At 38.8% G+C, this 27,809-nt stretch overlaps 2 protein-coding genes across 3 annotated transcripts; one reads left to right on the forward strand and one right to left on the reverse strand.

The window, feature by feature from the left end:
- The first annotated feature begins 9,100 nt into the window (after window positions 1-9,100).
- On the forward strand, window positions 9,101-11,416 carry ZNF214 (zinc finger protein 214). The gene is given in 9 exon segments (XM_023754592.1): window positions 9,101-9,119; window positions 9,812-10,227; window positions 10,230-10,564; window positions 10,566-10,905; window positions 10,907-10,938; window positions 10,940-11,061; window positions 11,064-11,164; window positions 11,166-11,256; window positions 11,259-11,416. Coding segments are annotated over 9 exon segments (1,614 nt in total).
- An 8,970-nt stretch (window positions 11,417-20,386) lies between these two features.
- ZNF215 (zinc finger protein 215) lies at window positions 20,387-26,661 on the reverse strand. 2 transcript variants are annotated; one of them, XM_023754597.1, is made up of 5 exons: window positions 26,189-26,661; window positions 25,717-25,751; window positions 23,783-23,915; window positions 23,357-23,452; window positions 20,387-21,299 (listed from the first exon to the last, which is right to left on the reverse strand). In XM_023754597.1, exons 1-5 carry the CDS (start codon window positions 26,577-26,579, stop codon window positions 20,419-20,421), a joined length of 1,536 nt encoding a protein of 511 aa, XP_023610365.1. In that variant the 5' UTR covers window positions 26,580-26,661; the 3' UTR covers window positions 20,387-20,418. The 2 variants fall into 2 exon arrangements, with proteins under 2 accessions (XP_023610365.1, XP_023610366.1); XM_023754598.1 differs by having other exon boundaries at window positions 20,387-21,266; window positions 25,663-25,751.
- Window positions 26,662-27,809: the final 1,148 nt, after the last annotated feature.

Genomic DNA, 27,809 nt, shown 5'->3' on the forward strand with positions numbered 1-27,809 from the left:
CCCACACATGATGCGCGCGCTCAAAGACTCCCAGAATCTAACTTTCTACCTGGGAGCTTGCAAAACACACCCGGAGAAGAGGAGAGTCATTCCATACCTGGGGTCCCAATGGGCGTCGGCGACGGAGGTTAAATCCCCAGCACTGAACGCCAGGAACCAAAAAGGGAAAGAAAAAAGTGAAAGGAACGGCTCAGCTGGCCCCTGCGGGTGATGCCAAAGGAGTAACTCGCTCTTTGGCCCTTTCCACCCGGTCTCCCTCCTGCGCCGCGCGCTGATTAAAGGCGCACAGAGCTGTGCGTGGGCCGCGGGTGCGGTGGACCCTCCTGGGCCCAGAGAGGCTGTCTTCCCATTGGCTGGCCGGGCCGGGGGGGCTGCTCCAGTCCCTATGTCCGGCCTGCGGGGCGGACTGATCTACCAGGAGCTGCTTCTGGAAGAAGATACATTGTTCAATATAGGACCCTAGGAGTGCAACACAGCTGGAGGCGCACAGCCTTCTTCTTTTCCAATAACACGTGGGGAAGAGGGGGTCTAGGAGTTGGACCCTAGCTTCGGAGGGCCTTTCTCAGACCGGCTGATTCGCATAAAGCAGCATTCCTTTATTCATTCATCCAATAATCCGTATAATTATTGAACACCTACTTCGTGCCTGGCAGTTTTCTGGGTCCCCTCTTGCAATGATCAAAACATCCAAAGTTTCGCTTTCCGCCTCCCCCCTCCACCTCCCATGGAGCTTACATTGTATTGAATGACCTCAGGTAATGAACAATGAGCGGTAGTATACCAGATGATCATCTCTGCGCAGAAAAACAGAGTGGGCTATTGTGCGGGGCTGGGGGCCAGGAAGTGGACCCTACTTTTCTTTGGGTGGAAAGGGAACACAATAAGGCTTAAAGCTCTCTATGAAGACTCCAGCTCAAGAAATGCTAACTTTATAAGTAATAAAATGGAAAATGCGAGTCTTTTAAATTTAGAGTTACTAGTCAAAAGGTATCAGAAAAAAATTTAAAGAGGTCTCTTCATAAAACTAAACTAATCAGGTACAAAGTTAATAGGGGCAATTAAAATCACATTCATCAGAAGAGGATTGGGACCATGCTCAACCAACTGAGCCACACCGGCCAGGGCCAGAATTGTATTTTTTTTTTATCAAGTTCTCAAATTTATACATTTTTGCTCTATGTATTTACCAGGTTTTATGCTATTATGCTTCTTCATAAATTGTCTTTTATCAATTTATAGTCCATCTTTTTCTTGACTCTTAAATGAACTTCCAACTTGTTTTCTGCAATATTGAAATTCCTGCTGTTTTTGTTTGCCTGGTAGCTTTTAGATCAGCCTCACAGGTATTTCTTGTAAACAGCATACGCCTGGATTTTATTTCTTGGCCCTGTCTCTGCCTTTAAATAAGAAAATTCACACTATTCACCTTTAGCACAATGACTGATAATTTCTTTCATTCTTTATATGTTACTTCGTTTCTTATTTATTTTACATCATGGATTCCTCTGTTTCCTTTTCCATGATTTTCCTCAGTTATTTCTGTTTTTAGTTTATTTGCTATTTATTTAGAGTCCTTTCTTGAATTGTTTCTTCAGATGGGGGAGACCTAAATGATGCCCACTGAATTCTTGCAAGTCCTCAAATATTTATTTGCCCAGGACAGGTGACTACATTTTGGCTGATTGTTTAAGCCTCTTTATTTTACTAGTCTATAGATGTTATTTAACTGTTTCCTAGCTTCCAACATTACAAATGAAAAGTCTAATGTTATTTATTTTTTTTAGTTTTCTTGTCCTTTCTGCTTGTAAGTTTATGAGTTTTCTCTTCATCCTTAATATGTAGGAATTACATTTGTATATGCCCACTCTCTTTACTCACTAATCTAGACTGAAATGTTATGAATTCTTTAGATCTTTAGATTCAAGCCTTTTAAAAAATTTTCAACATTACCCTGGCTAGTGTGACTCAGATGGTTGAGTGTTATCCTGTGCACTGAAGGATTACCTGTTTGCTGGCTCAATTCCCAGTGGGGTGCATGTAGGGGGTAGTCCATCAATGTGCAGGAGACAGGAGGCAGCAGATAATGTTTCAATGTTTCTTTCTCTCTTTCTCCCTTCCTCTTTCTCTAAAAATCAGTTTTAAAATCTTTAAAAAATGTTTTTAAACCTAGAGAAAGTCCTATCATTTTGTTTTTCATTTATTTCTTCACTCCTTTCTTTTTTTCCTTCTGGAACTTTGTGTTTGTATATTGTAGTCTTATAGATCCATCCTTTAAGTCTATTATCTTTTTTTCTTTATGATTTCTATCTCCATCTTTTCCCCTCTGTGCTTTGGGGTATTTCTTTAAGCCATCTAGTTCTTGAGTCTCAAAAGTGACCATCTTCAATTCACTTGCTAAGCTGATTAAATAGAAGATACATATAGATGTAAATATAGATAACTTTAATTTTATTTTTAATATATCTTTAAATTCCAAAAAGTCTGTATGCTATACTAGATTATCTTTTTTGTCATTAATACTATAATCCGCTGTTCTAGCAGTTACATTTCCCTAGATGCACATTCTGTTTGTTTTTACTCATTGTTTTCCATCTGGCAACTGAATCCCTTAGTTGTCTTGTTTTTGTCAGTTCATTGAGGTTCAGGTCTGCTTAATAAGATATTTTAAGTAGCAGCAGTCCCACAGTTAGAGGAAGACAAAGAGGCAAAGGGTCGTTACTGCTGATCGCTATTGGATAGAAGCATGAAGTCTGCCACTTTCCAAATGAGGCACCTGGATTAAACCCTTTTACTCCCTAGTCTCATAATATCTGTCTCAGCACAGGGAACAGTCAGCTCACATGTGCATCATCTTCTTGGTCTCTTGAGAGTCAAAGAACCCCAGTAAATTATACAGGTCTCCTAAGGGGTCCACAGAGCAGAGATCCAGGGTCTTTTTAAGAAGGTATTTCTTGAAGTGGCAACTTTCAAGTCTTCACATCAAGGTTCTGATGCTGTTCTCTGCATTCTTATCTAGCCCAAAAGGATGGAAAGAGGTCCAACATCAGGTTTCTAGACCAGTGCTCTAAGCTCAAGTTTTCTCTCCATAAGCCCCAGTTGTCTGCTTAGGAAAAGCAGACAGAGCAGGAAATAGAAGAGAGCTACTGTCCTGTTCTGTGAATAACCTTATGAAATGGTAGGTAGACCCATTTATTTTCTTTTACATGCAAAAGCCCCAATTTTCCCCAGTATATCCCAACCTTGGCATGAAGACATTATCAGTGTGTCTGGGGTGAAAGTCCTTAAGGATTAGTGTTCTTAATTAATTAATTAATTAGAAAATAATCAGTTATTTGAAACAAAACCCTGGGTTCCACACCATCTCAAAATAAGTTCACAAGAACTCAAAGTCCAGGAGACTCGGTTATACTTCTGAGATCCTCTGATACACAATATTTCAGTCTCAAAGCACACTTTAAAAAACGAGACTAATAAAAATGAGGTAAATAATAACATCAACAGCTAACATTTGATGTTTTTATTTTCTAGGAAACTGTAAAAGCAAATATATGAATTATCTCACTTTCTCTTTAACAATCAGAACTGATATTCTGCAGGTTGGAACCAGCATGGCAGAGCAGTTGACCTCCAGTTCTTGTTCTTACCGGTCAATGCCTGTGTTTCCAGAATTTTCTCAACTGTAACTATTTAACTACATTAACATCATCTTACAGATGAGAAAACTGAGAGGAAAAGATTAAATAGCTTACCCAACATCACTAAATGGATAACAATTACGGGTTTAACGTGAATTCTGTTTGACAGCAAAGCCCAAGCTCTTAAATGCTTTGCTATGCTGCCTTGGAATATTTAAGGCAGTGACCAGTGGTACTCACACAGTGATTATCAAATAAAAGTCTTGGGACTCTTAACAAATTTAGGGGCTCATCTTGTGGTGAGATGAGAGGGGTAGGCCCAGGACTACCAACTCCTGCTAAACACTGAAATGTAAATACATAGTTAACATTTATAGGGTACTTCCTATATGCCAGGGAGTAGGTTAGCATTTTGACTACATTAAGTTAATTCTATCAGCAAGCCTTTGAAATGGCTACTGTTGTTATTCCCCTTTTAAAGGTGGGGTCACTGACACCAAAAGGCTGTCATTCAGCCAAAGTCACATCACCAGTAAGTGGCGAAGTCACACTAGAATCCAAGGAGTCCCTTGCTTTTAAAGACTCCCCTAATAAAGGTTCTGTGCCTACTAAATCTTGAATAGAATGAATCCTGCCCAAGTTTGAGGGAAAGTGCTCAAGGATATGAAAACATTTTCCTAAGATAACACACTCAACTAAATAACAGACCAGAAGATGCTTGGATCTCTTTTAACTGTTCTCAGAGAAAGGAGTTTTTAGGGGTAAAATAGGTTTTAGGAAATTTTAGGAATTAAGGGGTCCATAGGAAAAGCACGGGGCTACAGAGCAGCAGAAGGTACATTTCCATGGAATAAGGGAGCTGGGAGCTGCAGAAGATATACATTTACAGAATAAAGGGGAGGAAGCCCCTCATTAAGAGAGGGAAGAGGAAAGCCCAAAGGGAATAGGAAAATAATAAGGGAGAAGAGGAGAACCTCAGGTACCTCAGGTGAGGTATGAGCCCTGAAGTTGCTATAGTGACCAAATCAAAGGAAATAGTGACCAGAGGGGATATCAAGGCACAAAGAACGCAGCCTTTATAAACCATGGAAAAAAGGGACCCAGTAGGACTCTCTCCCCCTCCCCACGTGGGAGTCTGTGTTTGTTTCTCAATAAATTTCCACCTTTTGTCCATGATTTCATTCTTCGACTCCACGGGACAAGGACCTGGGAACCGTCCTGTCCAGAGGAACACCACCCGTTCTAATCCAACTTTCTCGTTACATCAGGACATGGAAAAGGGGCTCCTTCCCAAGACTCCACTTCGCCACCTAGCCTTTCCTGTCTCTGCCTACAGTCCCCAGGGGAGCCCAGGAATCGGCAGGAAGAGGGGAGGGAGGAAAGCCCCGTCCACCCTGGAGCGAAGCGGGTGTCCCGCAACCTGAACTGGAACCTGAAAGGTCCTCTTCCTGGCTGCTTGACTCCAACCCCGAGTTTAGGGATGATGCTAGGGCAGACCTAACACCGAGGGCGCGAGTCAGCGGGAGCTACCGCTCCTCGCCCCCAAAGGCAACCTGACAACGAGGGTTCCCCCAGGTTCCTGATGGGGATTCCGCACTCGCGGGACATGAGGGTCTCCCTTTTCCCAGAACTCCTGGCCCTGTCCCCCTTCCCAGGGGCCCGGAAAGCGCCTAAAATATCCCCATGTTTTTAGTATCTCGGATGTTTGGCCGCGTCCTCCTCTCAAAGCGCCCAACTGCATCCCGATCTTTCTGGCCAATCAGGAGCCACGTCCTCCGCGCTCGCCTTTCCCGCCCGCCCCCTCCCGTCTCCATGGAAACGCCGGGAGTCCACGCCCAGGCCTGCGGCTTCGGTCCCTTCTAGCGGGGCTGCGGCCAAAGTGTGTGCAGCGGGAGTGACTTGGGCAGTCGCCGTCCTCCTCGGAGGCTTCGTGAGTGACTCTCGGGAGCTCCGAGCCAGAGGGACGAGGGCGGGGTGGGGGGTGGGGGTGGAGGACTGTGGCTGGAGAGCCAGCGGCAGAAAAGGGAGGGTCGGGGCCGAGGGGCTGGGTGGGCTTAGAAATCCTGGAGACACCAGGTAGGTGGGTTCTTCGCAGCCGCCCTCCCCAGGTTCAAACGGGATGAGGGGAAGGGGAGCGGAGGGCACAGGCAGCTCGGGCCCTGGGCCCGGGGTGCTGGGGGTCGGGGCTTGTCGGGCGTCTGGACGCGGATCGGAGACCGCGCCCGCCTTTGCTGCGGGAGCAGAGGCCGCGCAGGTGGTGGCCCCGAGACGGGCAGAGCCTGCTCCTCTAGAACCATTCGTACCTCCGAATCCAGACACTCCGGCAGCCCGAGGTGCGTTGGGGAGCCCAAACCTGTCCGGCTCTTGGGACACCCATGAGTCGTTTTTCTCACCAAAGAAAGAGGGCTCTTAACTGTTGATCTTTTTCCTCTGGGACCTGTGATCAGATCAGCAAGGCAGGACCCCTGGCGAAGGTTCATGCCTCCATTTTTCAGGCGAGGAAAGCGAGGCCCCGGGCGGTCTACAGGTTTGGTCCTTTCCGAAGTTCCACAAAGTGGTGGGTGACAAGAGTTGAGACTGTGATCAGGAGCTGGGGTCCTTTTCTAAGACTCTGGGTGCTCTGCTAGTAAAGTTGGTATTTCTGATGTAACAAGTAGGGCAGAGCAATGGAATTATATATTTAACTGATGAACAAAATAAGAAAAATAAAGAATATCAGCTATTTAACTATCCTGTTGTTGTATCTATTATTTTTTTATTGTTCTTGTTAATAATAAACTAAGAAAGCCTTGAAGCTCAAGAGGTTAGTTATATGGAGAGCATATGCATCCCTGGAGGAACTAAGCTATAAGATAAAATTCTGTGTCTTCATGTTCAAACTAGAATTGTATCTTTGAAGTTTTTAGAGGGTCAGAAACAAGGTCTTGGATGCCAGCCCTGGTAACTCTCCTGGTCCTTGAAAAGGAACAGAAACATTCCTGGGTTCTTTCTGACCTCTTTGTAGGGGATTTGGGGATAATACCCCATTAGTATGTGGGATTGTCATGGGTTTGGGAATTTCATGCCTAGTCTTTCATTTCTCCCTCTCCTCAGCTCAGCCTTCTCAACACTCCATCCACCCTTACCCAAAAGAGGAGCAGAAAGTAGGAAGGAATGTTCACTCTTTTCCTCATTGTCTGACCCCCCCTCCCCCAGGTGAGTAGGATTGTCTTTTCTCCTTTATAAAATGCCCCTGAACAGTGAGAGTAGTGGTCATGGGAATGGATGGATAGACAAAATAGAATGCTCTGTGTTCCTTCCTTGCCTGGGAAGCCTCCTATGCAGTAAGCCCCTGCCTCCTTCCCAGTGTCTTTTCCCAACATTTACTTAGTCATTAAAGTCTACTGTATAATTCATATTGTTCCCGTGCTCTGAGATAAATAGTGTCTTTCCTTAACATTGGGGAAATAAGCCATATAAAGTTAATAATATTTCTAAAGTTGTTGCACATTAAACAGTGCCAGAATAAGTGGCACTTAAGAAGTCAGGACCAGCAACTCAGATTTGGATAATCATTATGTATAGGAAGATATCATTCCAAACAGGAAGATCATCATTTAATCTCAGAATTTGAAGGGACAAATATGGAAAATGGGCCATTTGCAGTAGAGGGTAAGTATGAATTGATAAGGTGAGGCCATTTTGTTCACAAGCTATTAATATTTAATTGGTTACTTATTCTTGTACACCACTCAGAGAGTCCCCTGCATATCAGCTAGAGGCAGCCATTATTGACTTATAGTCCTTTATCTAATACTTAATATACATTATACTCACTAATCTGTACGAACACTTATATGTATGCATATGTATACATACACATATTTACAAAATATATACACATGGGTTTATCTAAGATATAGGTCTATAGAGAAATTAATATATAAGTTTTTGAAATTTAAAAAATTTGCATAAAGTGAAATCTTATTTCTTTTTATTTATATAGATTTGCTTTGAAATCTCTTCTTCATCCCTAGATCTAATATATAATCACATTTTTTCAATTTTTTTATAGTTTCAAGTATTATAAAACTTTAACTCTCAAACTTAGCATTCTTTTTTCTTCCCATTTATTTTTCTCATAACATTTCCTTTCTCCATTGATTGTGGTGCTATCTTTTCATATCCAAATTACTAAATTCTTTACACACACACGTAACACAGATCACTTTTAGGACTGTCCTATTACATGGACCTATTTCTCAATTCTTATACTTGTTTCAGAATGTATTTAATTGTATTCCTGTATATTAGTGCATTTAATGGGAACAGACAGACCTTGGGTTACATCGGACTCGACGTACATCGTTTTGTGATTACGTCACCATCTTCCATTTATTTATAAAAAAAAAAAAGTTCCGTCATTTTGTACGTATGTGCTTTATGTTTTTTATTATTTATTTACCACAAATAAAGGTCAGGAATTGTTATCTTTCTTTTAAATTTTTTTTACTGTTTCACTTCATTACTGCTGTGTATGTGCTCCATGTGAGTGACGTAGGTGCTTATGTAGGTGGGTTCCGACTTATGGCGAAAATCGAATTACGTCGCAACGTAGGAACAGATCTCCGATGTAACCCAAGGACCTACTGTAATGAATAATTTAGCTTTCGTTTTTCACTCAGTGAAGATAAGGAAAAGGAAAGAAGATAGCTTACACATTGGGAATATTCCACAGAATAACATTCTGATAATTTTTATTTTGGAAAAAAAGGAAAAGTTAATAACTTTTAGATATTGAATATATTAACCTTTCAGTATTTTTTATTTATATACCATATTAGTCAAAATACAGGTGCTGGACTCATTACCTAAACTTGTTTCATGCCCCTACATAACTTGGTTATGCAAACTAGATTCGGTTAAACAGATTCTCATCTTAAATGGAAAAACAGAACCTATTATATAGAGTTGTTAAGAACGTTAAATGAGATCATACATGTAAAAACTTAGTACAGTGCTTGACAAATAGAACCAACAGTTGCTATGTTATTATTTAAAATATAATGCATATCTTATATAACTTTCTGGTCACTAAAACATCAGAATTGAGGCAGCTTAATTTTTAATTAAGCTAATTAAGAACTTAGCTTAATTTTTTTGCCAAATGGCTAGTCAGTTCGCCAAGCATCATTAATTAAATAAGCCATCAAATTTGATATTACCTATATCATGTTTATAATTCATTGCTATATTAATAGGTATTTGTAATTGTTCTTATTTATTGGACTGCACTTAAAGCACAGATCTTCACATACTACAATTAATTTTGTGTGGTCCTAAATTTGTTCTCATTTCATACTATTTGTAAAAGTTAGCTTTTGCCTGTATAACAAACTACCCCAAACTTACTGACTTAAAAAGAATATTTTTTATTATTCTAACTGATTAGATGAACCTCCCATCATGGAGTGACTTGGTTAAGGATGGATGGTGTAAGTTCAGGTTAGATAGCCTGATTCACATATCTGGCAGTAGGTCAGCATCAGTGGGGATAATGGAATGGGTGGAATATATATCTCTCTTCAAGCAGGCTGGCCCAGGCTCCTTTACACGGTGGTAGTCACAGTATTTTCAAAACCAGCAAGAGAGAGGTAAGGGGCAATGCACAAGCACTTTTCAAGTCTCTGTTTATATCACTTTTTTATTGTCCTAGTGACCAAAGAGCCAAGCCTAATGTCAGTGTGGAAAGGGAACACAAAGCTGTAGATAAAGTAGAGAGTTAATGCAGCCATTTTTTTAAACATAATCTGTGATGCTATTCGAGAACAGAAAAGTAGAAACAGTATTTTTTTTCTTAAAATAATGCCCCAAATAGAGTAATCTAATTAAATCTCATCTTGAAGACTATTTCTATGAAGCAGTCAGCCTTACTCTTTTATTTCTAAGAGTACCTGGTTAGTAGTAGATGCTCAAGATAGATTTGTGGAATGAATAAGTGAGTGAATGAATAGATATGTGAATGAACAAACAAATTAATTTCAAACCCAAATATGGAGCAGCCTAAGTCATAATCATTCTTTCCCACTCCCACCCACACATATATTCCTATAATTCTAAAGGTCATTGATTGAGATACTTAGAAATTTTAAACACAGCCTTCATCTCACCACTGGATTATTTGTTTATTCTTCTAGGAAACTGGAAAGAGAGCTACAAACCCCAAAAAGAAAGATTCAGATTTTTAGAGCATGAAAATCTTTCCCGCCAGCAAGGTTGGAGGAATGCTAGCCCTCAGACATACGAGAACCGAAACTATGTGGAAACCATTCAAGGGATAGATTCCAAAGACCTAAAGCAGCAAGATCTTTCCCACCATCAAGAATGGTTAATAGTCTCTACACAAGTACCAGGTTATGGGAACTGTGAACTAACTTTTGAAGGCAAAAGTCCCAGAAACTTAAAATATACAAAGTTTATACCTTGGCAATCCTTAGAAACAAAACACACTCAAGACAGTGGTAGGGAAATCTATCTGAGAGATTCACATGGTTTTCAAGGAAGCAGATATCACATTAGCAAATGCAGGAAAAATCTCTCCATTGAAAAAAAAACCAGAAGCTCATAGTTCAGCATTCTTATGTCTCAATGGAGGAAATTCTTCCAAAGTACATTGAGGAGTTATGCCTGAATGACCTACTGAGAGATTCTATGGAAGAGAAATACTGTGGATGTAATAAATGTAAGGAAACTTATTATTGGAACTCACAGCATATTCTCCACAAGAGTAATCAACTTGGAGAAAAGTTTTATCAGTGCTCCCTCAACACAGCATGTTTCTTTGAAGGATCAGACCTATACAGACATCCAAGAATCCACATAGGTAAGAAGTTGTACAGATGTGATGAAGTTGACAGTAACTTTAGTCAGAGCATAGGTGTTCACTTTTGTCAGAGTCCACACAGAAGAGAAACTCTATAAACTTGACTGTGGTAAGGACCTCGGTAGAAATTAATTACTTCACATTCACCAGAGACTTCACATAGGAGAGATGCCTTTTAAGTGTGGTCAGTGTGGCAAGAGTTTTAGTCAGAGTTCAGTACTTCATGTGCATCAGACAGTCCACACAGGAGAGAAACCATACGAATATGATGAATGTGGTAAGGCCTTCAGCCAGAGCTCTAATCTTCCAATTCATCAGTTAGTTCACACAGGAGAGAAGTCCTATAAATGTGATGACTGTGGTAAGGGCTTTATCCAGCGCTCAAATCTTCAAATTCATCAGAGAGTGCAATACAGGAAAGAAGCCTTATAAATGTGACGACTGGGAAGGAATTCAGTCACAGCTCAGATCTTCGCATTCATCAGAGGGTCCATACGGGGGAGAAACCCTGTACTTGTCATGAATATAGGAAGGGCTTCAGCAAGAGTGTAAAGCTTCACACTCATCAAGAGTACATACTGGAGAGAAACCCTATAAATGTGAACAATGTGGAAAGGGATTTAGTCAGCTTTCACATCTCATTCATCAGAGAGAGTCCATACAGGAGAAAAACCTATAAATGTGATGCTTGTGGAAAGAGCTTTAGTCACAGCTCTAATCTTCACATTCATCAGAGAGTCCACACAGGAGAGAAGCCTTATAATGTGCTAAGTGTGGTAAGGGTTTCAGTCATAGCTCAGCTCTTCAAATTCATCAAAAAGTCCACACAAGAGAGAAACCCCATAAATGCCATGAGTATTATAGGGGATTCGATCAGAATTCACATCTTCACAATAATCACAGTAAAGAAAACGTATAATTCTGTTCATTTAGTTAACAGTTTTTTTAAAAAATAAATATTTTATTGATTTTTTACAGAGAGGAAGGGAGAGAGATAGAGTTAGAAACATCGATGAGAGAGAAACATCGATCAGCTGCCTCTTGCACACCCCCTACTGTGGATGTGCCCGCAACCAAGGTACATGCCCTTGACCGGAATCGAACCCGGAACCCTTGAGTCCGCAGGCCTATGATATATATAAAAGCTTTAAAGTGAAAACTTTCATCTTGTTTCAAGCTAGTCACTTTTTTCTGTGCATTTTCATGTGCATGAAATCATACTGTATGTTCAACTTTGTGTTTTCACTGACTTCAAAACATTTACTTATATTTTGGTTTGAACTGAAATTGGCTAGCTAGCTATGAAATAGCATATTGACTCTCCTGTAAAGTCCCTGGAAGACACACACACACACACACACACACACACACGAAAACACAAAACTTTAAACTCAAACTGGTAGCCAATTGCTCAAATGTGGAAAAATTAATACAGGGTAAGTAAAATTCAATTGCTTATGACAACAGATAATAAAAGCACTATAACCCTTTATCTAGATGGGATATCTTAGATATGTTATATCTGTCAACCAGAACACTCAGGAACCATCCTTTCGTTGCAGGGGTGCCACACTTTGAACTCTACCACAATGCATTCTCATCCATTCCTCTCCCCAGTTGTCCACACTTATTAACAAGTCCAGACACCAAAAAATAAGAAATATGAGATTTTTCTAAGAAAGGTGTAAATGATATGGACAAACGTTGATAGAAGTGAATGTTAGAAACTGAAGATAACTCCCTTTGGTTCAGAGTTAGAGATCTAAGCAGTAGAATTTGATTTAATCTCAGTAAAATAGAGTGGTAATAGAAAAATAACTGCTAGAAACAAATTGGAACTCAGAACTATGTGCAAGTATGAACTCAAGCTAATTATGTAAGGAGAGAATTTGGCCATTATAAAAATGGAATAGACTCAGTAGGAATATACAAGTCCTAATTATTAACATATAAATATGTTTGGATATCACATCCCCCCCAAAATAAATTAAGTAGACATGTTTAGGGAAATGAGAGGAAATTGTAGTACCAAAGAAAGGAATATAATTGTAAAGACTTAGAATCTCACTGTCCTAAGAATGAGCTATTTTGATCTAAAGAAATTTTTAAAAAATTGATGGCATGACTGAAAACCTGAAATCAATAAAACTAGAGTAGAAATCTATAAGTATAGAAGAACCTCTAAGATAAAAAGAAAAACATATAAAATTGAAGGACTATAGGGAAATTTAAAATACTATACCAAAGTAAAAGGCAATAAGGAGAATTGACACCGCAAAATATCAAAAACTGTAATGAATAAACTTGAGATCTTAAATGTATAACTAAATGATAATGAAAAGGGAACAATGAGAGAAAACATAAGCACAGAGAATGAAGATTTCAATGTAAAAAAGGTGTTTCTATGGAAGATAAAAGAACATTTGGAATAGAATCAATGATCAAAGAAATTGTTCCTGAGCTAAAAGTATATGCGCACTAGATTTTTAGGGAGTATAAAAACTATGCTTAGAAATGGCTTAGGAAAAAAAGAACAATGCAGAAAGAAAAATTCTGGTTATCTACAAAATCAAAAAGGAAGGACGGATAAAGACCTCAGCAATAGTAAATGTCAAAAGACAATGGACCACCACCTTTGGAACTGTAAGATTAAAAAAATCCGTTATCTCTACAGTTTTTTTTTTAATCAACTACATTGTCTTAATGTACAGATAGCAAATCAGACAAAACATACAGGTGCCTTTTTTAAAGATCTCATGAATGTGAAGTAATGGTATAAAAGGACTTGTGATGAGCACTAAAATTAGTTAAATAGGCATTAAGTCTGAATAACTTAATTTGTTTACAAAACTTCAAAAACTTTAAATAGTTATGCAAGAAAATATACAAATGCTAAGTATAAAAGATTACATATAAAATTTGGATGGGAGAATAGAATTGTCAGATAAAATGCTGTTGTTTAAATTTCAGGTATGCATGAATAATTATTTAGTATAAGTATGTTCCAAATATTGGGTGGGAGTTATACTAAGAAATTTTTGTTTATATGAAATTCATATTTACCTAGGCATCCTGTGTTTCTATTTGCTAAATCCAGCACCAGTGGGGAAAGGGCTGCAAAAGGAAGTGTGCTACATTTCTGATTTTTTTTTTTTTCAAACCTCACCCAAGAAGTGAGGGGGGAAAAAATCAATTTTTTTCCATTTTTTTTTTTTTAGAAAGAGTGGAAGGGAGGGGGAGGAGGAAAGAGAGAGAAACATTGATGTGAGAGAGAGACATCAATTGGTTGCCTCCCGTATGTGCCCCCACCAAGATGGGGATTGAACCTGCAACCCAGGTACTGCCCTTGACCAGGAATCCATCTGTTCAACTGATCAATATTGATTTATTAATATAAAAAAGTCTAAAGTTCAGTAGGCAAACATAAAGGAGTGCCTACAATATGTCTTTATAAATTAAAACGAACTATAAACCCAATTGGTGTGGGTAAAAATACAAAAATCAGTAGTTTTTTTAAACTCTCCCAATAATCAGATGGACAGATCATAAAGGATTTCCTATGCCAAGCAAAAAAAAAATTCTGTTGGTCATGGAGAAGCATCAATGAAACTTAAATGAAGGAGCAACACTATTATTCTAAAAAAAATGACTTTAACAACCCTGTGGAGACTGAATATGTTGGAGAGTGAGGGGAAGAGAATGAACAAGAATGAAGATTACCAGACCATTGGAGTAGACAACTAAGGTGGCATCAATGAGTTTTGATAGTAGGAGGCAGTTTCCTTTTTCCAATTGTTTGTTTTATTTTCCCCTTTATTAGGGTGCTCACCAGAGTAAATTTGGTAAATATATTCACTAAAAAACCCGAGGTTAAAGGTGGTATGAAAAGCCATTGGAGGGTTTTAAGTGACACAATCTAACTTTAAATTTTAAAAGGCTCGCTCTGAATGCTATGTTAATAATTGACTGAAGGTAGAGGTTAGGAATAAAGCAGGGATTCTAATGAGGAGGTACTGCAGTGATGCCTAAGAGGTGTTTACATAGTGTTAACAGTGGAGATGAGAAAAATCAAATTTTGAGTATAGTTTTTGAGTATGCTGACTATATCAGAATGTAGTTTTAAAACTGGATTTTAGATAGTATTTTATTTTATTATTTTTAATCACCCAAGGACATGCTTATTAATCTAGAGCAGTGGTTCTCAACCTTCTGGCCCTTTAAATACAATTCCTCATGTTGTGACCCAACCATAAAATTATTTTCGTTGCTACTTCACAACTGTAATGTTGCTACTGTTATGAATCGTAATGTAAATATCTGATATGCAGGATGGTCTTAGGCGACCCCTGTGAAAGGGTCGTTCGACCGCCAAAGGGGTCGAGACCCATAGGGCTGATCTAGAGAGAAGGGAAGAGAGGGAGAGAGCGACATCTATAGGCCGCCTTCCTGCACATGCCTTAACTGACCCGGGACCAAACCTACAACCTAGGTATGTGCCCTGACTGGAAATTGAACCCACCACCTTTTAATGCAGGGGATGACACTCCAACCAACTGAGCCACACTGGCCAGGGCTTAGATAGTATTTTAATATATAAAAAGAGGGCCAAAATAGTTTACAGGCCAGAGAAATTGCTTATAGCTGACAAAAGGAAAAAACTGGTAGAGCACAGTGTTTTAGGGACAGTGAAATCAGTCTGTCCAGATTAATGATTTCATGTTGGGGTTTGAGCTACTCTACAAGGTCTAGGGTTTTTTCTCTGGATAACATAAAGCTGAGATTATGCCATGGGATGGATCAAGCCCAACTTTGGGGAGGAGTCAGGGGAGACTTTTCCATAGGGAGTAGATCTAATCTTAGTGAAATAAGGGGGTTGGGAGTAGAGATGAGTAAAAGTGAGCAAAATATGCAGTTTTAGGAATAACTACAGCTTAGTGGTTAAGAGCTAGGCTGCCAGAGCTCAGATCAGTTTTTATGAAGACAGTTTATTTCCACCTAATGTCAAACTTTTATAATCATTGGGTCAATAAAAACTCAGAGTAATGCAGTGTCAGCAGCAATCCTGGTAGGCCAAGAATCAACTGTCAGGCAGATCCTATCAGATATGCCCACCAAAGTAACTGATTAAATCCTAGGATATGCAGAAGCTGAATAATTATACAATCCAGTCCAAAAGGTAACACAAGCCATGTGTTTTTGTTCATCTTCACAGGCCCTAGAAGTTAGAATACATACAGGCCACCATGAGTCATGTGTGCAGATGTCTTCCACCAAACATTAAAATTAATTGGCAAATGAATCAGAACGTTAGCAGTCTGAGCAAGTTTCCTGGTGAGCAGTGAAAGGCACAGTGGCTGAAGTAGTTTAAGAACTTGTTGGCCTTTTATCTTTTACTGATGGTATAGAATTAGGATAATTATTTGACCTCTCTTAGCTGTAAATTAAAGGGATTTAAATAATAGGAGTCCTAACTAAAGTCCCTCTCTCCTTTATCTCTAAAAACCTGCCTGCCACACAATAAAGTATTAATTTTCACAGCATAATGATTCTAGGAAATCTCAAAAGTCCAATGCCATTCTAATTTCAAAATCACTTCAAGAAAGGTCCTATTAAGCACACTCAATATCCAGAGAAATTCTGTCTCCAGGACACCAAGCTCAGAGGCCCAGCAGGAAAATCTCACCATGTCTTCAGCACCAACTGGCAAGCGTTTTTCACGGTGCTGGAAGACTAGAGGCCATTGTGCACTCCCAACATCAATCGAAGAGAAGCTCCAAAGCTAGAACGGTTACCCAGGTTTATTGGGAGAAAAGACTGCATCGACCGCTACCCAGCTGGCGGAACTCTACTGCGCTGGCAATGGAGGAGGTCTCAGCCCTGACCTCTCCACCTACACTCCACTTCCTACCCCTAGGCCAGCCCCACCCCGCCCACGTGAGAGGTGCTTTCCAGCTGGCCTGAGCTCCTGAGGTTACCTAGTGTAGCAGTTCCCAAAGGGTGGGCTCTGGTTTTGTTGGCGCAATGGCTGGCTTTTGAGCCTTCCAGCCTGCCCTGCCCTCAGATTGAAGGGGCTGCAGAGGGCGAGAGAGGGTTAGACTTGACTTATTTTGGATAATAGGCTGAAGCTACGAATTGTAGACGCACATCCTGGAGGTACCCCAGGTGAGCTCTTCAGACTGTGAGAGGGACTTCCAATAGACTCTCTTCCTCTCCAGCTTTCTCACCCATCTGCCCTTACCTGGGAGAGGAGCACGGAAAAGGAGTCTGGTGGACAGGGAGCCCCTCACAGCCAGGGCTTAGGTTAGTAGGCGGCTTTGCTCCATCCCCAAATGCAGATTCTTAATCATCTTGGGTATCTTGCCCAGATGCTGGAGGCTTAAAGTTTGCCAAATCTGGTCTCTGGAATCCTGTGCCTCCACATCATTTGTCTAGTACAGTGGTTCTCAACCTTGGCTGCACCAGGTGATTCTAATGTGCAGCCAAGGTTGAGAACCACTGGTCTAGTACCTGTCACCTTGTGTAATGTTTTCTGATAGATATTAGTTCCTTGAGTGTCTCCAGCTTCTAGCGCAGTGTTGACATACTGTAAATGTTTAAGGGATGGATGTTGAAAAGACAGTATCACCATAACTTCACACATCTTCAAATGATTCCAAATACATTGAGAATATATATTTTTTTAGAATTTTGGAGTTTACAGCAAAGAATCCATTAAAATGTTTACAGACGTCCCATTGAGAAATATATTCAGTTGCTTTTATATGAAAACTAATTCATAGGAGAAAAATCCCCTTCCTCTTTAAACTATAGAACTCCATTTTAATAATTACTATGTTCATAATGAATCTAATAAGAAATAAAACTCGAAAACAGCATCAAGCAAGTCATGTACATTCTGCCGGTAGTCCTCATGTCAGCTTATGTATTATCCACTAAATAGGGAGCATTATTTTGGAATTCAAATAAATAGTAGCTGATGCAAACTATTTAGATTTTCATTGATTCCAAAAAGCTATATATTTTCACTCAGAAGTCAAACCACTGAGATGTTACCATTTTCCACCCATGATGTAAAGAAAATTCTTTATGCTTGGGAAGCTTAATATTCTGATAGCCCTCTTCCCTCAACCATTCTATCTCCTTTTCCTTTTCTTATTACATGGTTTCTTCCATGATGTGCATATATTAGTATCAGAGACCAGATATCTTTGGTTTTACCTTCCAGAGGCAAAAGCTCCCTTTTGCTTTCCTGTTGTCTCCCAGTAAGGCACATACCAACCAGTACTCACCTTAGACTGTCAGGAAACTAGTGAATATACCCGTAGTTTTTGCTAGGTTGTGTTGTTTATGAAATAATTGCTTTGGTCAGGTTAGTATCTGCTATACTTAGTAAGATTGCATTCATATGCAAAAACACAGACACTCATACAGATCCAGATTTTTCAGAGTATTTACCACCATAGGATTTTTGAATAAAAATATTCATAGTTTGTATTTATCTTTGAGTAGGTCTACAAGAATTGTTACCTTTCTCTTCTAGTTAAAGGGTAGGAAAAGTAGAGATAAAACTCCCTTTGAAAAAAAATTTCAAGCAATTTCACAATTGAAAATATATTAACCTAAATGGTGGGGGTAGGATGGAATCTATTCCCGTTTAAAAGTGTTTGCTATATTTATGATGAATTCTAGTGCTGAGATTTCTTTCACAGAATCATGTTTGACTCTTAGAAAACCTACTGAGTATGGACTGATGGGGAATCCTTCATCCTTAAAACTATAATTTATTTCATTTGATGTTTTGGAGGGTTGTTAGTTGCTTAGCCAGCCTACTGCTTCTTTGGTAGATTGTAATAATTAATGGCTACGATTTTCGAGCATTTATTAGGAGCCAAACACTGTGTTAAATCATTAAGCTCCAATAATAATATTAAAACCATACATTTGCATTTAATTTGCAATTCTTATACTTAAGAAATAAGTGCTATATTATCTCACTTGAACTGTACAATAAAAATGTAGGCCAGGTATCCCTATTCTCAGATGAAATATTAGAGTCTCAAGTTAAATAACTAGTTATAGGACAAATTATTGGCAAGTCCAGGATTAAAATCTAGAAGTCTGATTTGCCGTATATCTTAAGACTCTTTAAGTAGATGTAGGTGTTTTATAAGAAGCATTTTCATAAAAAAATGAAAATAAAAATATTTTTCTTTTCTAAGTTTTGCTCTTTCGCCACCAAACTCATTGTCATATATACTTAGAGATATCTCTTACACTTTCCTCACTAGAGTGGTACTTACAAAATAAACTTTATAATCAATTTGTGAAATAATGTTCTCAATGAAATATTTGATTAGAATTTTTTTATAGTTTAATGTGGGAGGATTCAACATCTCCACAATAGCCTTTTTACCTAGAAACTAGTGGCCCAGTGCATGAATTCATGCACATTGACAGAAAATTAATTAGAGGAAATATTTTAATATTGCTTTTGCCCTTTCTCTATAGAAGTGTCAGAGATGAAAGCAAATTAGTAAAATGTAGACGAAAATAATATAAAGATTAATAAAAAACAATAACATGATATAATGAATATTTTCCATGAAATTTTTACTATCAGAATCTTCATTTATCATTATTTTTTTAAAATATGCCGAGTATTCTGGAAAATGTATATCATTTGGACAAAATTTGTCTTTGCTACAACATCGAGTAAATTTTCCATCAGATGGATTTTCATTGGAGAAATTTAGGGATAGGCAAAATTGTAACAGTCATTCCATCACAACTGTGTTCGATAATTGCATCCTCATTTACCTCATTTTCGCTGAAGGCAGTTCCTACCAGTATTGGTAGTACTTGTCAATGACTGTTCTTCAGACATGTTCTGTCAACATGTCGCTTTTTTTCAGCTTCAGAGGTACATTGTGCCAATAATTGTTCTTCAGACATATTTTGTCGACAACATTGCTTTCTTTCAGCCTCAGAGGTATGCTGTGGCAATAGTTGGTCTTCAGACATATTCTGTTGACAATTTTGGCTTCAGAATGTCAACAAAAATATGATGTCATTACCTGGTGCCCACAGCCACTGTTTGTAGGCTGGGATGGGCTGTGGGCCGTATTTTGCGCCACGGCAGCGTCGGCTGCGATTTGGTGGGCTGTTTCTCCGGGGTGGTGGCGGGCCTGTGTCCCACTTGAGGACACTTTATTGACCTTTAAATGTTTAGGATAAATGATAGACCTAGGGCTATGGATGTCCTACAGCCTAGATCCCAAAGAGTACTTCTAAAAAAATTCATATCTTAAAAAAATACATGTAGATTAACAACAATACATCCACCTCCTATTGCAGTTGATTACCCTTTTCCAATTGTAGTCCCCACTGAGCACCAGGGCAGCCAAAGATATTAATTGGGGTGGAGTAATTGGTTGTCACGTGTGATCTTTGCCATTACTTCAGAGAGTTCAGTCCTTAGAAATGTCCTTCTGTTTTCTCATGATCACCTGGTTACTTGTGACCTTCATATTAAGAACTGAAAGTTTGAGGTTTACTAAATTTATCAACTCCAAGGATATTGCTTGGCTTCTCCCTAATATGGACTTCCTCAATAGATTAGGTCCTATTTATGAACTAGAGAAAGATGATGGTAATGAACATCAGAATAATGATAGACAAAACACTTGTATGGTGATATGTTTAATTACAAACTCTGTGGTTTCATCTGGGAGCCAGGAAAATCTGCCTGAGATTTCTATCCAATAACAGATTTCCCTCCAATATTAATTTTGTCATTATCAATTAGAGAATAATCTCTGACAAAGTTTCTTTTTTTGCATTTGCATTTTCATAGGATTCCTTCCAGCATACGTTCATGGATGTTGAATGAGTTCTGCACTCTGACTGAAGGCAATATTACATTTACTTGTTATAGGACTTCTCTTGAGTATGAAGTTTTTGGTGTTTAATAAGGTTTGAATTCCTGTTGAAGGTTTTCTCACACTTGTTACATTTAAATGGTTTCTCTCCGGTATGAATCATTTGATGTCGAATAAGTGAGGAGCTCCGGCTGAAGGATTTTCCACAGTTAACACATTCATAAGTGTTATCTCTAGGATGGAGACTTGGACTTTTATTACTGACTTCACTCTTACTGAAGACTGTTTCACATTTATTTCCTTTGTAGGCCTTTACTTCTGGATGACCTCTTTGATGCTTACTAAGGTTTGTTTGTCGGTTGAAGGATCTCCCACATTTACTACATTTATAGGGTTTCTCTCCTGTGTGAATGATCTGATGTCGAACAAGGGATGAACTCCGGCTGAAGGCTTTCCCACACTGAAAACATTCATAGCAACTCCTTGTGGTATGACTTTTTGGGTGTTGAATATCTGTACTCAGGCTCAAGGCATTCCCACATTCATTATATTCTGAATGTTGCTTTCCTAGTAAGTCAAAATTAAATTTGAAATTAGTTTTAAACTTATTGCACTTCGGGGACCCCTTGCTCATAGGAACTCCTTGTTGACTATCAAAAACTGAGTTAACTGACTTAACATCAAAGCTTTTCTTATTTTCACTATATTCAAAGTGTCCTTCCACAGTATCGATTGTCTTATGAATGAAAGCTTCTTGTGGCAAATTTATGTCCCAGTTCCTATATAACCAATCATCACTTTTCCAGGCATCTAGAGAAGGAGGTCTACTTTGGGTCAGTGTTGTCATTATCTCTCCATGGAATGATTCTGCTCCAGAAATTCTCTTTGAAACTGAATCCTGATTTTCTGAAATTATTTGTGTGTCTGAAAAGAAATAAAAATTCCACAAACTAGAAGAAAAAAAATTGCTTAATTAGGAAAGGAAGGCTAAACCATATAAGGGGATAGGCATATTTTATGCATCTTAAACACAGAATACAATGAAGTGAGGCTAGAAAAGAAGAATTACAGGACAAATAAATGAGATAAAAATATTAAAAAGAAGGTTTAGAGATCAGTAAGGCAAAGAATGGAAGAAAGAGCATTTTATAGAAATGGGATCCAAAAGATAACTGAGGGAGAAGATATAGAAAGGAAGAAACAGAGTAATTTGCCTATCAAATTAATAAAGATTTCAGGTAAAAAAAATACCTAGTGTTTGCCAGAGTGATAAAACAAAACAGAAACAGACTCAGAGAGACAAAGAACAAACTGATGGTTGCCAAATGGAAGGGGAGTTGGGGGGCTGGGTGAAAAAGGTAAAGGAAGTAAGAAGTACAATAAGTAGTTACAAAATAGTCACAAGGTTATAAAGTAAAGCATAGGGAATACAGTCAAATCATGCTATATAATAAAACCCTACTATGCAAATCAACCAAATGGTGGAATGACCTGTCGCTATGAACTGACCACCAGGGGGCAGATGCTTAACATAGGAGCTGCCCCCTGGTGGTCAGTGCTCCCACAGGGGAGCACCGCTCAGCCAGAAGCCAGGCTCACGGCTGGTGAGTGCAGCAGCGGTGGCGGGAGCCTTAATGGCAGCACTAAGGAGCAGTGAGCTCAGTGGTAGGGAGCAGCAAGCAGGCGGGCGGTAAGGAGCAAGGGGTTCTGAACTGCAAGAGGGCACAGGCTGGGCTGAGGCTCCCCTCCCCCCCAGTGCACGAATTTTGTGAACCAGGCCTCTAGTATTGTAATAATTATGTATGGTGCTAGGTGGGTACTAGACATACTGGGGTATCAATTCTTAAATTATATAAATGTCTAATCACTATGCTGTACACCTGAAACTAATATAAAATAATATTGATGTGAATAAAATGCATCTTTGGACATCTCCCTAAATACACACACACACACACAAACACACACCACTTCTTTGGTGCTGAAGTTCCTCTTCTAATAAGGTATACTACAGAACTCAACACATAAGCCTGAAAAATTGGCAATAACCTAAATGTCCAATAGTTGTGGTGGCAGGGAGGAATGGTTGAATATACCGATACATGTATGTGATGGAATGTTATATGTGAATTAGAAACCAATTTTTGTATTTAGTGAAATAGGCAATTGTGCATGATATTAGGTAAGAAGAGCAGAATATATATAATGACATATTCCTGATAACCCCAATTTTGGAAAAAAGAAACTGTCACAAGCCACAAAAATACATTAACATAAACAAAGAAAATGGCTTAAGAAAAAAAACACCCCACAAATGTTAATACTACATAGCTCTGGGTAGTGAGGTAATGAAGTGAGTTATATCCCTCATTATAGAAAAGTATATTCTATACTTACTAAAATATATATACTATAATTTATAACCTCTCAAAACCAAAATGTTAATAAGAATAAATTATGATGAGGGTAGGGACTTAAGGCACAAGTTAAGGAGTTATATAGTTAAAGAAAGAAAAAAATGGAAGAATATGAAGCCACTCTAGGATAAAGCAGAGTTTTCTGTTTTCTTAAAAAAAAGAAAAAAAAAAGAAAAAACAAAGAATACCATTTAATGAGATGATGGTGAACATTCATTTATATAGCATTTACCAAGTGTCAGGCACTGCTCTAAGTATGTTACACATATGAATACATTTCATCCTCACAGTAAAGTGGAAGTAGACACTGTTATTCACTCTCTGTTACAGATTAGGAAACTGGCAGATAGGCCACACAGTTTTAAGTTCTAATCCATAACACAATTTTGCCTGTCCACATAAGAAAAAGAATCTGTGAACAAAAAGCAATGATGACTTTTTTCTTCAAAGTTTAGGTGGTTTTGTCATCATCTCCCCAACTATCAACCAAAGGCTGGGTTGTACAATGGTAAGTTTAACAAACAGAAGCTTTTTACAAATGCCTCGTATCTGCCTGCTTCTTACCCAGTATGGCTGTTCTTGGGATTTCTTGCTCCATTATCCATTCTTTTATCTTACTCTCCAACTTGGGGACCTCAACTGGTTTGGAAAATAGAAGCTCTGTTATGGGAAAAATGAAAACAACACAATAAACAAACATACATGACACTCCAGACCGTTTTAGAGGAAAAAGAATTCCATCCCAACATAGTGTTCTAAGAGCTGTTGAAAGATTAGGCCAGAATCATCACACACCTGTGTATTTCTAAAACTCTACATCAGAAAGGACTTTCAGACACATACAGCAAGAAAATCTGCTGTTGTGCCCAAAGAATATTAGGAAATCTGAACCTAATCCCAAAGGCCCTTAATCACTTCAGCAGTCCTATAATTTTATCAGTAGATGAAGAGATTATTAATGAGCAGATTAGGTAAGTACATAGAAGCCACCTTTACGCAATGAGCTGAGGTTCCTATAGTTCTCCAGCATCACATCCTTGTACAGGTTCTTTACAGCAGAGTCCAATTGCCCCCACTCTTCCGCGCTGAATTCCACAACCACATCTTTGAATGTCACTGGCTCCTAAAACATTAAGTTCCTTTTTAATCAAACATCACTCCAAAAATATTACTAGAGGAGAAATAAATTTGGAAAGAATACGGGAGGTAGCCAGAATATACAAAAATTGATAGGTCAATGTTTGGAGTTCTAAAGGATGAAGTCGTGTTATATTAGGGACCTATCAACTTGGAACTCTGTGAGGCCCGCAAAAGGAAAATTAATTCGATTAGCTTACGTTTTGCTGGAGGAGAAAAAAACAGTTGGGAATAACTGTGGAACAAAAAGTATTATAGAGTATAAATGATTTACATAAAAGGAGTTCAGAGCACAAAGAGTTGAAGGTAGATTTGAGGGAAATTTGTAATGAAGATGTAGGCTTCAATAACAGAAGAGGTAGGGCATTTTCTCCAATTGTGAAACCCAGCCTGCTAACCTGTTCTCACAGCCTACTGTTAGCTGGTCGGACAGGCCTTTCCTGATTACCCAAAGTAGCCATTCTCTTAATCAGTCTCTATTGCATTATATTTCTTTCTTTTCTTTGTAATTATTATTCCTGCCTGCAATTATCCTTTTAAAAATATGTTTTTATTGATTTTAGAGAGAGGAAGGGAGAAGAGGGGGAGAGAGAGAGGGAAAGGGAGAAGGGGAGAGAGAGAGACATCAAAATGAGAGAGAAACATGGGTCGGCCACTTCTTATATGTACCCAGACAGGGGAATCAACCAGCAACTTGGGTATGTGCCCTGACCGATGCTCAACCAACTAAGCCACACCAGCCAGGGCTGCAATTAGCTTATTTGCTTGCGTTTGCCTGTCTGCTTTGACTAGAAATATAATCTCCACAAAGCCAGGGTTTTGTTTCATTTACTGTCATAAAAAAGTGTGGCATATTAGGCACTGTGTAAACAGTTCTTTTTCTTTAAGATTTTTTTTATTGATTTTTAGAAAGAGAGGAAGGGAGAGAGTGACACATCAATTGGCTGCCAGGGATCGAGCCCACAACCCAGGTATGTGCCCTGACTTAGAATCATACTGGCAACCTTTGGAGCATGGGATGACATTCAGCAACTGAGTCACACTGGCCAGGGCTGCATTAAACCTTTCTTAAAAGGGCCCTCGTACCATCAACAGTTGTCGAATTTCTCTCGGCATTCTCAACCTTATCGTTGTTGGCACCTCCAGTCACACTCAAATATACAAATCCTTTCCCTTCCTCTACTTCAGAGCCTGTCTTTGTGAATAAGTTGTCTACCTTCATTTTGCTTACTTCCTCACCTTCTCTGCAACCTGGCTTTTATGCTCATGCATCTTAGTATCTCCATGATGATAACTGAACAGACACTAAGACATTACTCAGGCTGGATTTTCCTAAACTTTAAAGAATTTCTTCTTGAAATATTCTCATCCTTTGCTTTCAGTGACAACATTGTCCTGGTTTTTCTCTACTACTTTGTTTCATTTCAGTATCCATTGAGGCTTCTTCTCCTGATAATTCGTGACCTTGGCTCCCTTCACTTTTAATTCTGAACATTCTCTAGATGGGCTCTATTTTAATAGCTTCAATTATTGTTTACAGTTTTGAAGAAATAAATGCACAGAGAACATACAAAGATCATATTTTTCAAAAAGTGTATCGCCAACTAAAATAGGTCCAATGTCCTGAGGAAGAACAAGTCTCGTGTCCTTAGATTAAACTATGTTTGACAAAAGTTCAAAGGTCAAGAAAAAAAAATCAGCTCATTTCAGTAAAGAGTGGAATCCTAATTCACCTGGGATTTGCCTGTTAGTGAGTCTGCTTCCATTTTCTCCTTCTTGATACTCACCTTCCGGAGAAGGGCAGAATCCTTGCAGGGTATATCTGAAGAAGATGAAGAAAAACATTAGGGAGACAAGCTATGCTTTGGAGAAAAGTTTAATGATTACAGCAGTGATTATAACATGCTACCCATAGGAATCAGCTTTAAAGAAGTTAGAAAAAATAATGATGCAAAGCTCTACAATCAGAATCTCCAAGGGTGGAGCCTAGATCTTATATTTTTAAAAAGCTCTAAATGTGATTCTGAAATTCCACCAGGGATTGAGAACTACTGGATCAGAGGAAAAGGAGCCAAAATAACATTTGAGGCCTCATAGTGTTAAAAGATAAAATAGTACAAATCATATTCTTAAAATTACTTAAGAAAATAACTATAATGGATTCTCCTTCCAATTTTGTTTTTCTTCTTTATAACAGGAAAATATGCTGTCCCTTCCCTCCAGGGCAACTATTCCACATCCAGTTTTCTATATTCTCACCTTTGTCTTCAATTACATCTTCTATGAGGGTCACCACTTCTTTGCTGTTCTTTGGATGATGTAAATTCACCCAAGTCCTGACCTCTTCAGGGAGAATTGTCAGGAATTGCTCCAGCACCAACAGTTCTAGGATCTGCTTCTTAGTATGAACCTCTGGTCTCAGCCACTGAAGACAGAGCTCCCAGAGTTGGCTCAGGGCTTCACGAGGCCCAGACACTCCCAAGTACTGGAAATGTCTGAACTTTTGACGAGACGCCTCAGAGTCATAGGTCTCCCTGACTGGGGTGGTTTCCTGCTGCCAAGACACATCTGCTCTCAGGTCCTCACTTTGTTCATCCAGAGTCAGGTTTTGAGGTTTTGAGATAGCCATCAACTTGTTCAGGGGCTGCATCTTCCTAGATGGAAGTCCCACTTTGTCTGAATTTATCTTATCAGAAGAGTCCAGTAATTCTTAGGCTTGGGCTAAGTACCTGTATACTACATATATATGTGGTGTGATTTGAGCCAAGTTATAACTCAAATAAAATTTCCAGGAATTCCAGGAGTTTCAGATAGAAAGCCAACATTCAGGTACCTGAGAGACTGAAAAAATACACAAATATGACCCATAGATAGTGAACATATTAGCATAGTGTTAAAAGATAAAATAGGCCCTAACCGGTTTGGCTCAGTGGATAGAGCATAGGCCTGCGGACTGAAGGGTCCCAGGTTCGATTCCGGTCAAGGGCATGTACCTTGGTTGCAGGCACATCCCCAGCAGGGAGTGTGCAGGAGGCAGCTGATCGATGTTTCTCTCTCATCGATGTTTCTAACTCTCTATCTCTCTCCCTTCCTCTCCGTAAAAAATCAATAAAATATATTAAAAAAAAAAAAAGATAAAATAGTACAAATAATATTCTTAAAATTAAGCAAGTAAATATAATGGATTCTCCTTTCATTCTTGTTTTTCTTCTTTATAACAGGAAAATATGCTGTCCCCGCCCCCCAATTAACTCAAAAAGACAAAGAAACAGAGATAGATATCACACAAACAAGTGATACATGAAATATTCCTTTGTTTAAAATAAATTTCATAATTTAACTCCAGTGAGATTTCTCCTGTACTAGTTAACAACTCTATTTTGCTTTATAACTAAGCAAAACAAATCTTCAGGCAGGATATTCAGGACATTAAGCTTTAATACTAGAGATGCCTAAAAATCTTCATAAGTTCCCATTAAAATACCAATAAAGTCATATTAAAATGAGTAAAATTGGCACCACCACTAGAAATTAAGGTAAGAAACCAATTATTTAAAAATACAAGAATAAATATCCATGAGCTATTTTATTGTTAGGGATTTTTAAAAAACGTGATTCCAAACTATAATAATTAAAATTTTTTATTTGTTAGGACTCACAAGGGGCCAGTCTGCAATGTCCACCAGTGAGGTCTTAGGCTCAACTAAACAGACCACAAGCCTACCATGGATCACATTTGGCACCAGTTTATTAATCAGGCTATTAGACAGAAAACACAGATTGTTAGTAGAGTGAGCAACTGGCATTTTTCTTCAGTGGGAGTCCTTACAAAATACAGCTCAAGTCAAGAGACCCACCTGGGTTGTGCAGAAAGCATCTT

Source organism: Myotis lucifugus, unplaced genomic scaffold (assembly GCF_000147115.1).
Source record: "Myotis lucifugus unplaced genomic scaffold, Myoluc2.0 scaffold_61, whole genome shotgun sequence".
Lineage (NCBI taxonomy): Eukaryota > Metazoa > Chordata > Mammalia > Chiroptera > Vespertilionidae > Myotis > Myotis lucifugus.

Bases quoted from the DNA above. Each gene is read 5' to 3' on its own strand.
- ZNF215 (XM_023754598.1), bottom strand. From the start codon at position 26,579: ATGCAGCCCCTGAACAAGTTGATGGCTATCTCAAAACCTCAAAACCTG. The intron at 23,916-25,662 runs GTGAATTAGGAT...TTAATGTTTTAG, and splicing joins CACTAACAGGCAAATCCCAG to GAGCCAGTGACATTCAAAGA. The intron at 21,267-23,356 runs GTAAGAAGCAGG...ATCAGGATTCAG, and splicing joins CCCAAGAACAGCCATACTGG to TTTCAAAGAGAATTTCTGGA.